Source organism: Plecotus auritus, assembly GCF_963455305.1.
Source record: "Plecotus auritus genome assembly, chromosome: 4".
Taxonomy (NCBI): domain Eukaryota; kingdom Metazoa; phylum Chordata; class Mammalia; order Chiroptera; family Vespertilionidae; genus Plecotus; species Plecotus auritus.
The window spans coordinates 138,851,212-138,864,484 of NC_137775.1; the positions used below are offsets into that span (position 1 = coordinate 138,851,212).

At 42.4% G+C, this 13,273-nt stretch overlaps 1 protein-coding gene across 4 annotated transcripts in view; it reads right to left on the reverse strand.

Annotated features, from left to right (window-relative positions):
- Positions 1-13,273, reverse strand: part of TCAF1 (TRPM8 channel associated factor 1) — a gene marked incomplete at its 3' end in the record, with an annotated part of 48,696 nt that overhangs the window by 15,962 nt on the left and 19,461 nt on the right. For all 4 annotated transcript variants that reach the window (XM_080665413.1, XM_080665410.1, XM_080665412.1 and 1 more), the window contains exon 2: positions 12,439-13,070. In XM_080665413.1, the coding sequence (XP_080521539.1) occupies positions 12,439-13,058 (620 nt within the window). In that variant the 5' untranslated portion in view covers positions 13,059-13,070. The remainder of the gene's footprint in view (positions 1-12,438; positions 13,071-13,273) is intronic.

Sequence of the window (13,273 nt, forward strand, 5' to 3'; positions counted from 1 at the left end):
AAACAACCACAGAACCAACAACACAATGTTGTGAGGGTGGGGAGGGAACGTTTCTCTGGAAAGAAGCATGCAATCAATTCTGGGAGAAACCTACAAGTAAACCTATACTCAGCTGTGGTAAGTCCTAGAGCATCATGTTGCTATGGGTTCCCGGAAGAGAGGCATCTACTAGTATATTAGAATAGGAGAGGAGGGGGCAGTGTCTGGAGGAGGTGATACTTCATATGAATCATTAAGGAACACAGGAGCTCCCCAAGTGGTAGAAGCAAACACTTTTATAAATATCGACTAAGGCGCAGATCATCAATGGTTGATAAAACCACAGGGTGAAAGACTGTTGAACAGGATATTAATAGTCTCAAATTGTCATTATTTAAATTATTTAAATGGGGGAAAGGCATGAAAGGCACTATTACAATAGGAAAATCTGGCAAACTCTAGTTTAACTAAATGGCCAATTTAAACATCGCCAATAACAAATTGACCACAAGTCTTCCCAGTTTGATATATTGTGATAAACACAATGTCACCTGTGTAGTATTCTTGCCAAAAATGTTGAACTGAGTGTACTCATGAGAAAGCAATTAGACAAATCCAAGCCAAGGGGTAATTCCATGCAACAACCAGGCTGGATGCCTCAAAAATGCTCATATCCTGAAAGATAAGAAAAGGTGGGAACTATTTTGGTTGGATCCTTAATTTTTAAAAAAATACATTGTTAGGACAATTGGACATTAGGTAACAGTATTGTATCAATATGACTTTTGAGTGAGACAGCTGTGTTTTGCTTATGTGGGACAATGCCCTTGTCTTTAGAAGATATATGCTGAAGTGTTTAGGTGTGAAATGTCAGGATGTCCAGAGGTTACTCTCAAGTGGTTAGGCAAAATAATCTGTCCCTGTGTGTTTATATAGAATACTAGAGGCCCAGCACACGATTGAAATCATGCGAGGAGGCACCCCGTGGGAGGCTGGGACCTGCACCTGACTCACACAGCGCTGGCCGCCTCAGGAGTCAGGCCGGACAGCGCCGCGGGGGGCCGGACTGGCACCGCAGGGGGCCGGGACCCGTGCCTGACTCACAGCGTCCCCTGGTCCCCTTGCCTGTGTCTGCTCCTCTGTCTCCATCTCTGCTCTGGGCCTCACCTGCGTGGGCAACCTCGCAGAGGTTGTGACCCGTTATGGAGTCCTGGCCTAATTTGCATATTACCTCTTTATAATATAGATGTGACAAAATCTAACCACTGGTGAATCTAGGTGAAAAGTAAGGTTATCATTATGTTATTCTTTCAACTTTCCCATAAGTGTGAAAAATTTTAAATAAAGATCTGGGGAGAAAATTAAAGATGACTTGGAAAGAACAGAAAAACTGTAATTTCCCAATAGTGAAAAGAGAAAAAGAAATTCAACCAATAGAGAAAAAATTAAAAACAACAAAGTATAACAGAAAGCACTGAGCAAGATGATAGCAACTAGAACAAACATCAATTTTCTCAATTATATAAATGGGTTTTCCCCTTGTAAGTGACAAAGGCTCTGATTGTATTACACAATCAAACTGATACTAAAAAAATAAATATTTTAAAAAGGATCAACAACAAAAAAGGATAGGAATAGTAAATATAATGTTAAACAAAATAGAGTTCAATGTGAAAAATATTAGTTGCAAGAAAAAATAATATTTTATACTGACAAAAACGTGCAAACCATAAAAAAAATCATGTTCTTAGAACCCAAAATATAGCTTTGAAATATATAAACTAAATGCCAAATTCAGTTCCAAAATCACAGTGGGGGTATGAAGTAATTGTTTTAGAACTCACTTAGATCAAATATGAACAATCCTATTAGTATATGTGCTGTCAAAGCAAGCACAAAAATATGAATAAACCAAATGATCCAAGGGCTAAGTACAGAGATATATACAAAATATACTGAGATATTTACAGAATGTTTTCAGAAAACGACACTGTTGACATTTTGTTAGGTCAGAAAAATGCTATTTAAAAATGTGTTAACAATATTGTGGTTATTTAAAAATTAGTCTTGCCCTGGCATGTGTGCACAGTGGTTATAGTGTTAGCCTGTGCACCGAAGGGTCATGGGTTTGATTCCAGGTCAGGGGAATGTACTTGGGTTGCAGGTTCAATCCCTGGCCCCAATCAGGGTGTGTGTGGGAGACAACCAATCGATGTGTCTCTCTCACATCAATGTTTTTCTCTCTCTTTCCCCCCTCCATCCTTCCCTTCCACTCTCTCTAATAAATAAATAAATAAATAAATAAATAAATAAATGAAACATCTGTAATATTTTCAACAATAAAGATACATTAAAAAAAAAGAGGCAATGGAAGCTCTCACCCACTGCAGAGCTTGCCAGGTACACTGAAAAATAAAAAAGATTATTACAGATAGCCAAGGTAAATGTCCAAACCTTGACTTGAGGCTTTTCACTTTCACTTTAAGTGTGAAATAATAGAACACATCCTTGGCAAGTAGACAATAGATCCAAGACCTTGTATTTGATGAAATTTATTTTGAATGTAAGTTTTTTTTTTAATTTTTATTTTTTATTAAAGTATTAGAATATAAGTTTTGTTTACAGATTTATCTATGGTTCTATGTGAATATCAATAAATCCATCTTAATTTATTTTATTAATAAAACCAAATTCAAATAAAAAAATCAATGGAAAAATATCCTCAGGTGAGTATTAACAAAAAAAATTAGTCTCTATCTTTTAGAGATACACTATTTTATGGATGAAATGATGCAGTGATTGGGACTTTCATCAAAACAGCCTGGAAGGGAGAGAGTGGGTGGGGTATAAGTGGATACCAGTCAGCCAGGAGTTGATCATTGTGGCCCCTGGGGATGAGTACATGTGTGTTCATTAGTCTATTTTCTGTTGCTATACATGTATGAAGATTTTAAAAATAAGGTGTTTCTAAAAGGAAACTTGTCGAGTATTTAAAATGAATAGGTGTATATCAAGTCTGGGTTTTAGTGAAAAAAATATTCATTGTATCATTGCTTATAAGGGAAAAAATGAGAAAATAACCTTAAAGTGTACTAATGCTAAATGAATTATGGAACAATCCAACTGTGAAATGCTATATAGCATTTCCAAAGCATAATGCACCTATTTATACATGCATATGGAAAAAATGTTATATATTAAGTGAGAATCAAAGTGCAGATCTCTCTTTCTCTGTCTCTCTTTCCCCACTAGCTCTCCCACCCCAACCCTAGTGCATACACAGCAATGTGGGAAAGATCCAGAAAAGACACAGTCCAAGCTGTTAGCAGTGATCACTTCTGGGGAGAAAAATAGAATTAGCAAGAGGCAGAGGGAGAGGTGGAGGACAAAGATCGTCCACTTTTTACTTTGTATACTTCTGGATTATTTCATTATTTCCCACCAAGAAGCATATATTTTGAAACTGCAGAAAGGAGAATGTTCACAAAAAGGAAAAGAAAGCTGAATTGAGATTTAGCAATTTCTCTTCTATGGTGCAGTATCATCCCATTTGCATTTACTCTAAAAAAACTTCTACTTTATTTTGTGAGAAACAGTTAATTCAATTTTATTACACACTAGAGGCATGAAATTCACCGGGGGTCGCTCAACCTGGCCTGTGCCCTCTCACAGTCTGGGAGCCCTCAGGTATGTCTGGGAGCCTTAGGTCCTACTGGGAGCAGACCTAAGCTAGCAGTCGGACATACTTAGCGCTGCTGTGGAGGCGGGAGAGGCTCCCGCCACTGCTGCTGCACTCGCTGTAAGCCTGGCTTCTGGCTGAACAGCACTCCCCTTGTGGGAGCGCACTGACCACCAGGGGCAGTTCCTGTGTTGAGCATCTGCCCCTTGGTGGTCAGTGCACATCAGTGACCAGTCATTCCACCATACGGTCGATTTACATATTGGCCTTTTATGCCTGTGGGATCCGGCCAAAACTGGCTCTCTGACATCTCCCGAGGGGTCCCAGATTGTGAGAGGGCACAGGCCAGGCCGAGGGACCCCACTGGTGCATCTTTCATCAATAAAGATACATTAAAAAAAAGAGGCAATGGAAGCTACCGGGTAGGGACACGGGAGGTTGGCCACCCGGGAGGAACTGCGGGAGGGCTCCAGGGCATTTCTGGCCTGTCTTGCTCAGTTTCAATAGGCCGGACACCAGCAGCAAGCTAACTACTGGTCAGAGCGTCTGCCCCCTGGTGGTCAGTGCACATCATAGCAACTGGTCAACCAGTCAACTGTCTGCCCCCTGGTGGTCAGTGCATGTCATAGTGAGGGGTTAGCATATCATTAGCATATTACGCTTTGATTGGTTGAACAGAGGACTGAACGACCAGACACTTAGCATATTAGGCTTTTATCATATAGGATGGCTAAGGATGTAGTAAGAAACACAGAGTATGAGTTAGGAAAGTATAACCCTATCATGCCTGGCCATGATCTTGACATAAAATCTACAATCAGCATTCTATATCTATATATATAAAAGCCTAAGTGACCCTCTGACCATTCAACCGTCTGACCAGTAGCTATGACATGCAAAGACCAGCAGGGGGCAGATGCTCCGACTGGTAGCTATGCCATGCACTGATCACCAGGGGGCAGACACTCAATGCAGGAGCTGCTGAGCTGCGGTGACTTGACAGCTGCAGTTTTCGAGTGACACACCCAGAACCAGAGAGGAGGGAGCCCAATTCTGGGGAATGTCACCTGAGAACCGCCCTCTCGCAGTCCGGGACCCCTCAGGGGATGTTGGAGAGTCGGTTTCAGCCCAATCCCTGCAGGCCAGGCTGAGGGACCCCACTGATGCATGAATCCATGTACCAGGCCTCTAGTATGCCTAACATAGAACTAACTAGCAATGACCTCCAAAGATTTGTGGATCCTTGTTAAAAATAAGCTTATTAATATCTGCTCAGTTATTGTTGTTTTCCAAACTATGTGGGGATTCATATTCATGTAACCTTCAGTAATCTAGCAGTTTTCTTGTTTTATTTGAGCTCATTTTAAGTAGATACTACATTTTCAAAATTCTGAAATTTTAATGATTTGGAATTTAAAAAGATGCTTTTGTGTATCTCTTCATCTTTCAACATGAAGGTGATATATAGCATCTATCTATCTATATATAAAACCCGAATATGCAAATAGATCGAATGGCAGAACAACCGAACAGCCGGTTGCTATGACATGCGCTGACCACCAGGGGGCACATGTGGAACATGGAGGGTGTCGGCCACGGTGGGATGGTGGAGCAGGTGAGTGGGGTTGCCAGACCAAAGCGGTGCACTGGTCACTGTCATGGGGCAAGCCTCTGGTGGTTACTGAAAATTCTTTGCTCCCAAGTGCCATGGTCCTGCCCAGTGCTTGTACCTGGTGCCCACACCAGCCCCGTATCCACCCACTGCCAGCCCCAATTACCTCTCAGGGCTTCTCCACCTCCCCCTGCTCCTGAAGGGTGATCAGGGCAGCAGCTTCCGCTTGCACCCGCTGCTGGCGCCAGCCCCAATCGCTTGGTGCCTTCAGTGGGTGCGAGCGGGGCTGGTGCCATCAGCGTGTGGGGGTGGCGGCAGCGGGAGCGGGGCTGCCAGCAGAGAGGGGCCGGGGGCCGGGCAGGGGCACGGAGGATGGTTGGAGACCCGTTCCTGTGCTCATTGCAGCCTTGCGGCCCACAGTTCCTTTCAAGGTGCACAAATTCATGCACTGGGCCCCTAGTCATGTTTGTCAATTAGGTTTAACAGGGGTTTTTACAAGCTACAGTACTTGGAGCATTTGGACAGTTTAGAGCATGAACATTTGTACACTAGTCTTTTCTCTGCATTTCTGATTGACTTTGAATACAGAGACATTACTGAAGACTGAAACCAGTCTCAACGGAGTAAAAGCTAAAATGAGGACAAAAACCCTCCACTTCAGAGGTGGGGAACCTTTATTCTGCCAAGGGCCATTTGGATATTTATAACATCATTCTCGGGCCATACAAAATTATAAACTTAAAAATTAGCCTGCTATATTTGATCAAACATTTAATTAGCTCACCCTAAAGCCTTGGTAGGGCCAGACCAAATGATTTTGTGGACCTTATATGGCCCTTGGGTTGGATGTTCCCATCCCTGCTCTACTCCAATACCTTCCACTTAAGGGGAAAAAGAGAGTTGGAAGATGCCAAGGTCACACTGTGCAGTGACTGTCAGTAGACCCCGGTTCTATGTTCTACTGACACATGGTATCACAGACTTCTTCCTACAACATTTACTTGGTTTTTGCCATTTCTTATGACTCAGGTTATTGAAGATGTTCTGAGATTGTTGGAAATAATTTTCCTGAAAGAAGAAATAGCCTGGGATATAGAATATACTCAATAAATGCTGGTTAAATAAATGTACAATTGAACAAACAGAGTTAGAACTCTTTAATAAAAGACTGAGATTTGGGTTAAAATGAGACAAGGGCTTTTTTATCCAAAAGACAAAGTAGACTGCCGAAACTGGTTTGGCTCAGTGGATAGAGTGTCGGCCTGCGGAATGAAAGGTCCCGGGTTCGATTCCGGTCAAGGGCATGTACCTTGGTTGCGGGCACATCCCCAGTAGGAGGTGTGCAGGAGGCAGCTGATCGATGTTTCTCTCTCATCGATGTTTCTAACTCTCTATCCCTCTCCCTTCCTCTCTGTAAAATATCAATAAAATATATTAAAAAAAAAAAGACAGAGTAGACTAAATATTTCGGTTGATTTTCCTGAAATCTTCCCAAGATTGGTTATCTAATGATATGTTTAACTGCATTAAACGTTTTATCGGTGTCTAGTACCTGTTTTGTTAAATGTGAAAAGGGAGTAAAATGTGGCAGTCATTCATGATGGTGTTGTCTCAGTTTAGTAGAGGAAGTAGGTAAAAATATCAATTAAAATCTCAATACCTAATACAACTGGGACAACACATATGATTTGGGGCAAAAGAGCATAATGATGGATGCTGGTAATTTTCAATGGTTGAAAGTGGTATTAGTGATCTTCATGACATCATATGCTTATGTACCATAGCATGGAGATGGGGTGGTCAAAATAATTAAAATGGTTTAGGTACTCTAAACATGTTTCTTAATTCATTCAATTCTCACAACCACCCTGAAAGGTAGTTATATTCATCCTACTTGACAGATGAGGCTTAGAGAGGTTAGCTCAGGCCCAAGGTTTTAGAGAAAGCCCCAGACAGACTAAAGTCTGCCTTCTCTAAAGTCTGTGCTTTTCCCAGGATATATGAAATATCTTCAAAGCATTTTAGAAGTAAAAGTACTAGAATCCTGAGCCCTTCAATGGGGCTGTGACTAGATTATGACAATGACCTGGTGTTTGTGCACATGAATACTTAATAGAAAGAAGGTAGGACTAGTTCTGTACCCAGAGAAAGTGCTCAGGGGACCAACTAGAGCAGGGGTGGGCAAACTTTTAACTCGAGGGCCACAATGGGTTCTTAAACTGGACCGGAGGGCCGGAACAAAAGCATGGATGGAGTGTTTGTGTGAACTAATATAAATTCAAAGTAAAGGAGCGGAGGGGAGAGCAAGAGAACCCTCTGCTCTTTCGGCTCCACGGGCCGGATAGAACAGCCGAACGGGCCGGATCCGGCCCGCGGGCCGTAGTTTGCCCACGGCTGAACTAGAGGAACTTTGGACGTGGAGGCTAGTATTCTAACTGCAGATCATGATGCTTTTTAAGCAGGAAGATAGGGCAGTGACTATAAGGCTTATGTCCTGGCATCTGTGCTATTCTCACTAGGCTAAAAGTAGACCACATGGTTTTATTACTTACTAGAGGCCCAGTGCATGAACATTCATGCACTGGAAGGGGGGTTCCTCAGCCCGGCATGCCCCCTTTCACAGTACAGGAGCCCTCAGGGGCGGGAGGTGACCCGGCAATCAGGGGAAGGTGACGCCTCATCACACCTCTGCTGCTGCCACTGCCAGCAGCGCAAGCCTCGGCTGGCCCTGGTTACCTGAGCCTCAGGCAGCCCTTCGGCAGCTAGGCAGCTGCCATCTGAGGCTTGCCTGCACCTTGGGCCAGCACTGGGCGGCTGGGGACCTAAGGGAACTGGGCGCCACCATCTTGTGGCTGTAGGCACCACCATCTTTGAGGGCAGGGCAGTCAATTAGCATATTCCCTTCTAATTGGCTGTGGGCGCTGCCATCTTTGTGATGGTGTGAGGGCCAATTAGCATATTCCCTCTTTATTAGATAGGATAGTTTATTTTTTCTGATCATAAAAGTAGGAGCTTCTTCTGTTAAAAATTGATTCATCTTAATAAGACCCATGGACTCTAATTTTAGAAGGTTGAGAGAATCCCAAGTTCTTGTTTAGAATTTAACTGAGTAAGAAATGTGCAAGTAATGAGATTAAAGGTTAAAGGTTAATGTGCACTCATGTTCAAATGAGGGCTTAAAAATAAATAACAGGACACTTTGGCAGAGTAACTAAATCCACAGGGGCTTTTAATCGTAACCTTACTCAGCTTGTGATGGAAATAATCTTTCTTCTTGAATTCTGAGAGAAGCATCTTGCTGTCTTGTGTTATCTAATATTTCTAAAATGCTTTGAAAATATTTTGTATAGTATTACCTATCACAACAGGAGTGGAGAAAGATCCAAGAGCTCAACCATAGGCAATGATTAAATAGGTCACATATACAACTCTAAAGATTATATAGAATGAAAAATACTTATGAGCAGAATTCAAAATAGCATGCATACCAAGATGACAACAATGTATAATTATGAATGAAAGGGGAAAATAATATGCAAAGATGAAAAGAGTTGTATTGTGTGTTTAAAATGTAATACTTTTAAAAAATATATATATCTTTACTGATTTCAGAGCAGAAGGGAAAGGAAGAAAGAAATAGAAACATCAATGATGAGAGAGAAGCATTGATTGGCTGCTTCCTTCACACCTCCTACTGAGGATTGAGCCCTCAACCTGGGCATGTGCCCTTGACCGGAATCAAACCTGGGACCCTTCAGTCTGCAGGCTGATACTCTATCCACTGAGCCAAACCAGCTGGGGCAATCCAGCAACATTTACTAGTAAAAAGTAGTTTAAAAGAGTATCCCATGAAGAAGAATTATAATTCAAAAATATTGGTAATATCATATATATACACACATCACATACAAATATCATACACATATACAACATATATTATATATAATGCCATACACACACAAATATATATATATATCATATCTCTCTATATAAAAGCCTAAGTGACCACTACGACCGAATGACAGGATGACCGGCTGGTAGCTATGATGCGCACTGACCCAGACCTTGCTGCTGAGGCCCTGACAGCCCCAAGTCTGGTTCACCCACACTCCGGACCCAGACAGGAGGGAGGAGGGGGCCCGATTTCTCGTGGAATTGGCTGTTGGTGAGCTTGTTGCTGGGGCCAACCTCCCACGGTCCCTCCCCCCACTGGCCAGCCCCCAATTGCTTGCTGGCCAATCTCCCATGGCCCATTCCCCTCGCAGGCCAGCCCCCAGAAATTGGCCTCGATCGCCGGCCAGGCTGAGGGACCCCACCCGTGCATGAATTTGTGCACTGGGCCTCTAATATTATATATATAACATCACACACACATACACACATATATGTATGTATATGAGAGATATTAGAAAAGGGGAAAGCAATTAGCTAATAGAGAATTTTGTTTTATATTTTCTGTTTAGGTAATAAAAAGTGTGTGTTATATAGATGTGGAAGATCTTTAATGTGACTTCTAAACTACCTTTCTTGTCTTTCAATCTTCTTACATGTGAAGCAAGGTAATGAAATATATGCCTTATTAATAAAATTTGGAAAATAAAAGTTTAAAAGTAAAAATCATCTACCGTTATTTCATACTAGAGGCCCGGTGCATGGATTCATGCACCAGTGGGGTCCCTCAGCCTGGCCTGCACCCTCTTGCAATCTGAGACCCCTTGGGGTATGTTAGAGGCCTGGTGCATGGATTTGGCCTGATCCCCGCAGGCCAGGCTAAGGAACCTCACTGGTGCACGAATCCATGCACTGAGCCTCTAGTATGCATATAAGGTCTTTGGTTAATCTCTTCCTGTCCTCCCTCCTCCCCGCTTCCCTCTGTGATTCATCAGTCTGTTCCATGTTTCCATGCCTGTGCATTGAGCGTCTGCCCCCTGGTGGTCAGTGCATGTCATAGTTAATCGTTGAACGGTCGCTTAGGCTTTTATGTATGTAGATTCGAAAGATCTCACTAGTGATATTTTTGCCTTTTTCTTATGTAATATTTTCTAAACATAGCTATATTTTTTGAGCAAAATTAGGAACATACTGAACAACAGTTTAGTATCCTACTTTATTTCATTTAGTAGTGTTCCCCAAAAGATTTTCTCCATGTCCTTAACTATTCTTGGAAACATGTATTTCTGGTGGTTGGTTAATAATTTTGTAATTTATTTAGTCATTCCACTCTTCCCTATTACAAATAATGCTGAATTGCATGTCTTTATACATGAATCTGATTACATCCTGATTTTTTATTTTTCAAAGTCCTATTAAAAGAACCTATTTTTAAAGGTTTATTGCAGTTTAATTTACATAAAGTAAAATTATCTCAACTTAGGTGTACAATTAATGAATTTTGAAAAATGCATAGTTTTTTCCCCACAGCACCAGGTGGGAGAAAGATAGCTCAATGCTTATATTTCAGCATTGGGCACTTGAGAGCTAATATTAAGAAAACTGTGGGGAAAAGGAGAGAGGATTGTTTTCTCATTTTCCCTACTAATATCAACTATGCATTAATTATTATTTCATACCCCCCCCTCTCTCTCTCTCTCTCACACACACACCCATTGTACCTTTTATTTTCTTCTGTTTACTTCATTTCAGCCCGTTCACTCAGGAAAATCACTATTGTCATTATCAATTCATAAACAAATAAAAAAATTACCCATCTACCATATGAGTGATGCTATGATATACCTACCTGTATAACCAGAGTCAAAAGGTGTGATATAATCTTACCTAGTAAATAACCAATATAATAACCCATAATTTCCACAATAGATTCTATATACTTCCCTAATTAAGTCAGATTTTTTCCTCAAGAGTTAGACTTCAAGTTGATTTCACCCATGCGCAAATACATGTGTGCATATACACACACATACACAGACAGACAACCCAACCAGCCCCAAATTAGAATCACTGATGATGAGAGATGATTTAGGCACAGCTAAAGAAAAAAGAGGCATGGTTTTGGTAGAGAAATACATCTTTTAAGGCAACTAAGGGGGATTAAGCAGGTAAGAAATAGAACTATGGTCAAGTCTTACCTTCCCATTCCTTCGGATCAAGATCATTGGTAAGCTGAAGTTTGATCAATTTGATCAGTCACTATGCCTCTGAATAACTGTGTCTCTCCTCATTGCACATGTGAGAACAGAGCTGGGGGGTGTTCTAGGAGTTCTATGCCAGGACACTCATTCCCTGTCTCTCTACTAACTCTGGTATGCCCTCCTCACCCAATTCCATCTTACTCTGTTCCTATCGGTCAGAAATACCTCTGCTGAGAGTTTTAATGTACAATATAGGGTGTGGCCTGGCACACCTTTTCTACTCCTTAGGGACTTCCAGCTTCTAATCTCTTTCAATCATCCTTCCAATACAAGTTTACCGACCACCAACCAACCTACTCTGTTCAGCACTGTCAGAGGGGTGGGAGCACAATGTGAACAGAACAGGCTGGTCAGTGCTCTCAAAGACTTTCAGTGTAGCTGTCTCTGTACCCATCATGTACCTCCTTCATTTTCTACCATCAGGTCTTTTGTCCTCAGAAATAAAATCCTCTCCTAACTCCTAGATATAACATATATTACTGGTGCTATCTTTTCTGCTACCTCAGCTTCTCACTGCGATCCTAATCCCACCTGGGTAGACATTTGAAAATCTTTGCCACAGCTCTCTAGACCGGCAGTCGCCAACCTTTCAGACCTCACGGACCACCAGTGGTCCCAGGACCACCGGTTAGCGACCGCTGCTCTAGACTGTTCTATGGGGTCCCTCTTGTCCATTTTCTTTTCTTCACATTTCAGTTGCAAGCAACCTTCTTCTGTGAACCTTTCCAGATCTGTCATGACAATTCTAGGATTCAGCAATATATTTTATTAAGCTAGATGCTGAGGGACATAATGGTCACTAAGAAATTTCTCCCCTCAAAGAGATAAGTGGTCTGGTCTGAGGAGGCAGCTGCAATGGAGACCCTGCCCTTCCTGCGACTAAGGATATTTTAAAAATCTGGTTGATTTATGGTGAATCCGCCAAATTCTCTTCTGATAGTCTAGAAATAACCTGAACACAAATACAGTGTCTGTTTTTTAACTGGGACCAATCCCCACTGAGGTAATGTACTCACCTAACTAAGACTGGAATCTTGGGCATCTTCTTAGACACTTTACAGAAACTTGTGTCTCCTTTGTTGTCAGTGAAGTATATGCCTGCCACGCTGGTCACGAGGTTCCCAGGGAATGTGAACAGAACCCTTTCATCATCGCCTTGGTTGGCCCAATCCCAGGCTTGGCCTCCAATGAGCAAACCTCCTCCATGTTTCATAAACTTGACCAACTTTTCAGTCATGGTTTCATTGTAGGCGTCAATACAGTAAACCCCCAGGGAGTCTTTCACTTCCGGCTCAAGCTTTGCCTCCACTCCAGAGCCCTCGAGGATTTTGGCCAGAGGTGCCAGGGATGGGTGTACACCTACGGGAGCCCCAGGGGAAGAACAAAGCCACCCCACTGCATTGAGGAGAAAGGGAGTGAGCTGGGCTTCCACCAAGTAGTCCTCATGGGATACCACCACCAGGCGGCCTCGGCCATAGGAGGACGCAGCAATGAGGACCTGGCCCATGTCATTCAGCATCACTGGGAAGGAAGCCTCTCCAATAAGAAGCAGTTCACACGGGACGGCATCTTCAGGGACATCCCAGCTTGTCACTCCATTCATAAGGGCCTCAAAGGCAGCTGAGGGGGTCGCCATGGCTATGGGCTTCTGCAGAGAGAAAGCAAAGATTCAGCTTGGTGAAGAACAGATAAACAAACAAACAAATCAGGTCATTCCTCCACTAGCCAGGGCAATTCTTCGATCACCCTGATAAGATTGACAGCGTGAAATGACTCAGGCACTCACCAGGGGTGGCAGTGTCTCCAATCTAGGAGACCCCATAGCACTCTGTCCTCTTAAACTCTTGGGGT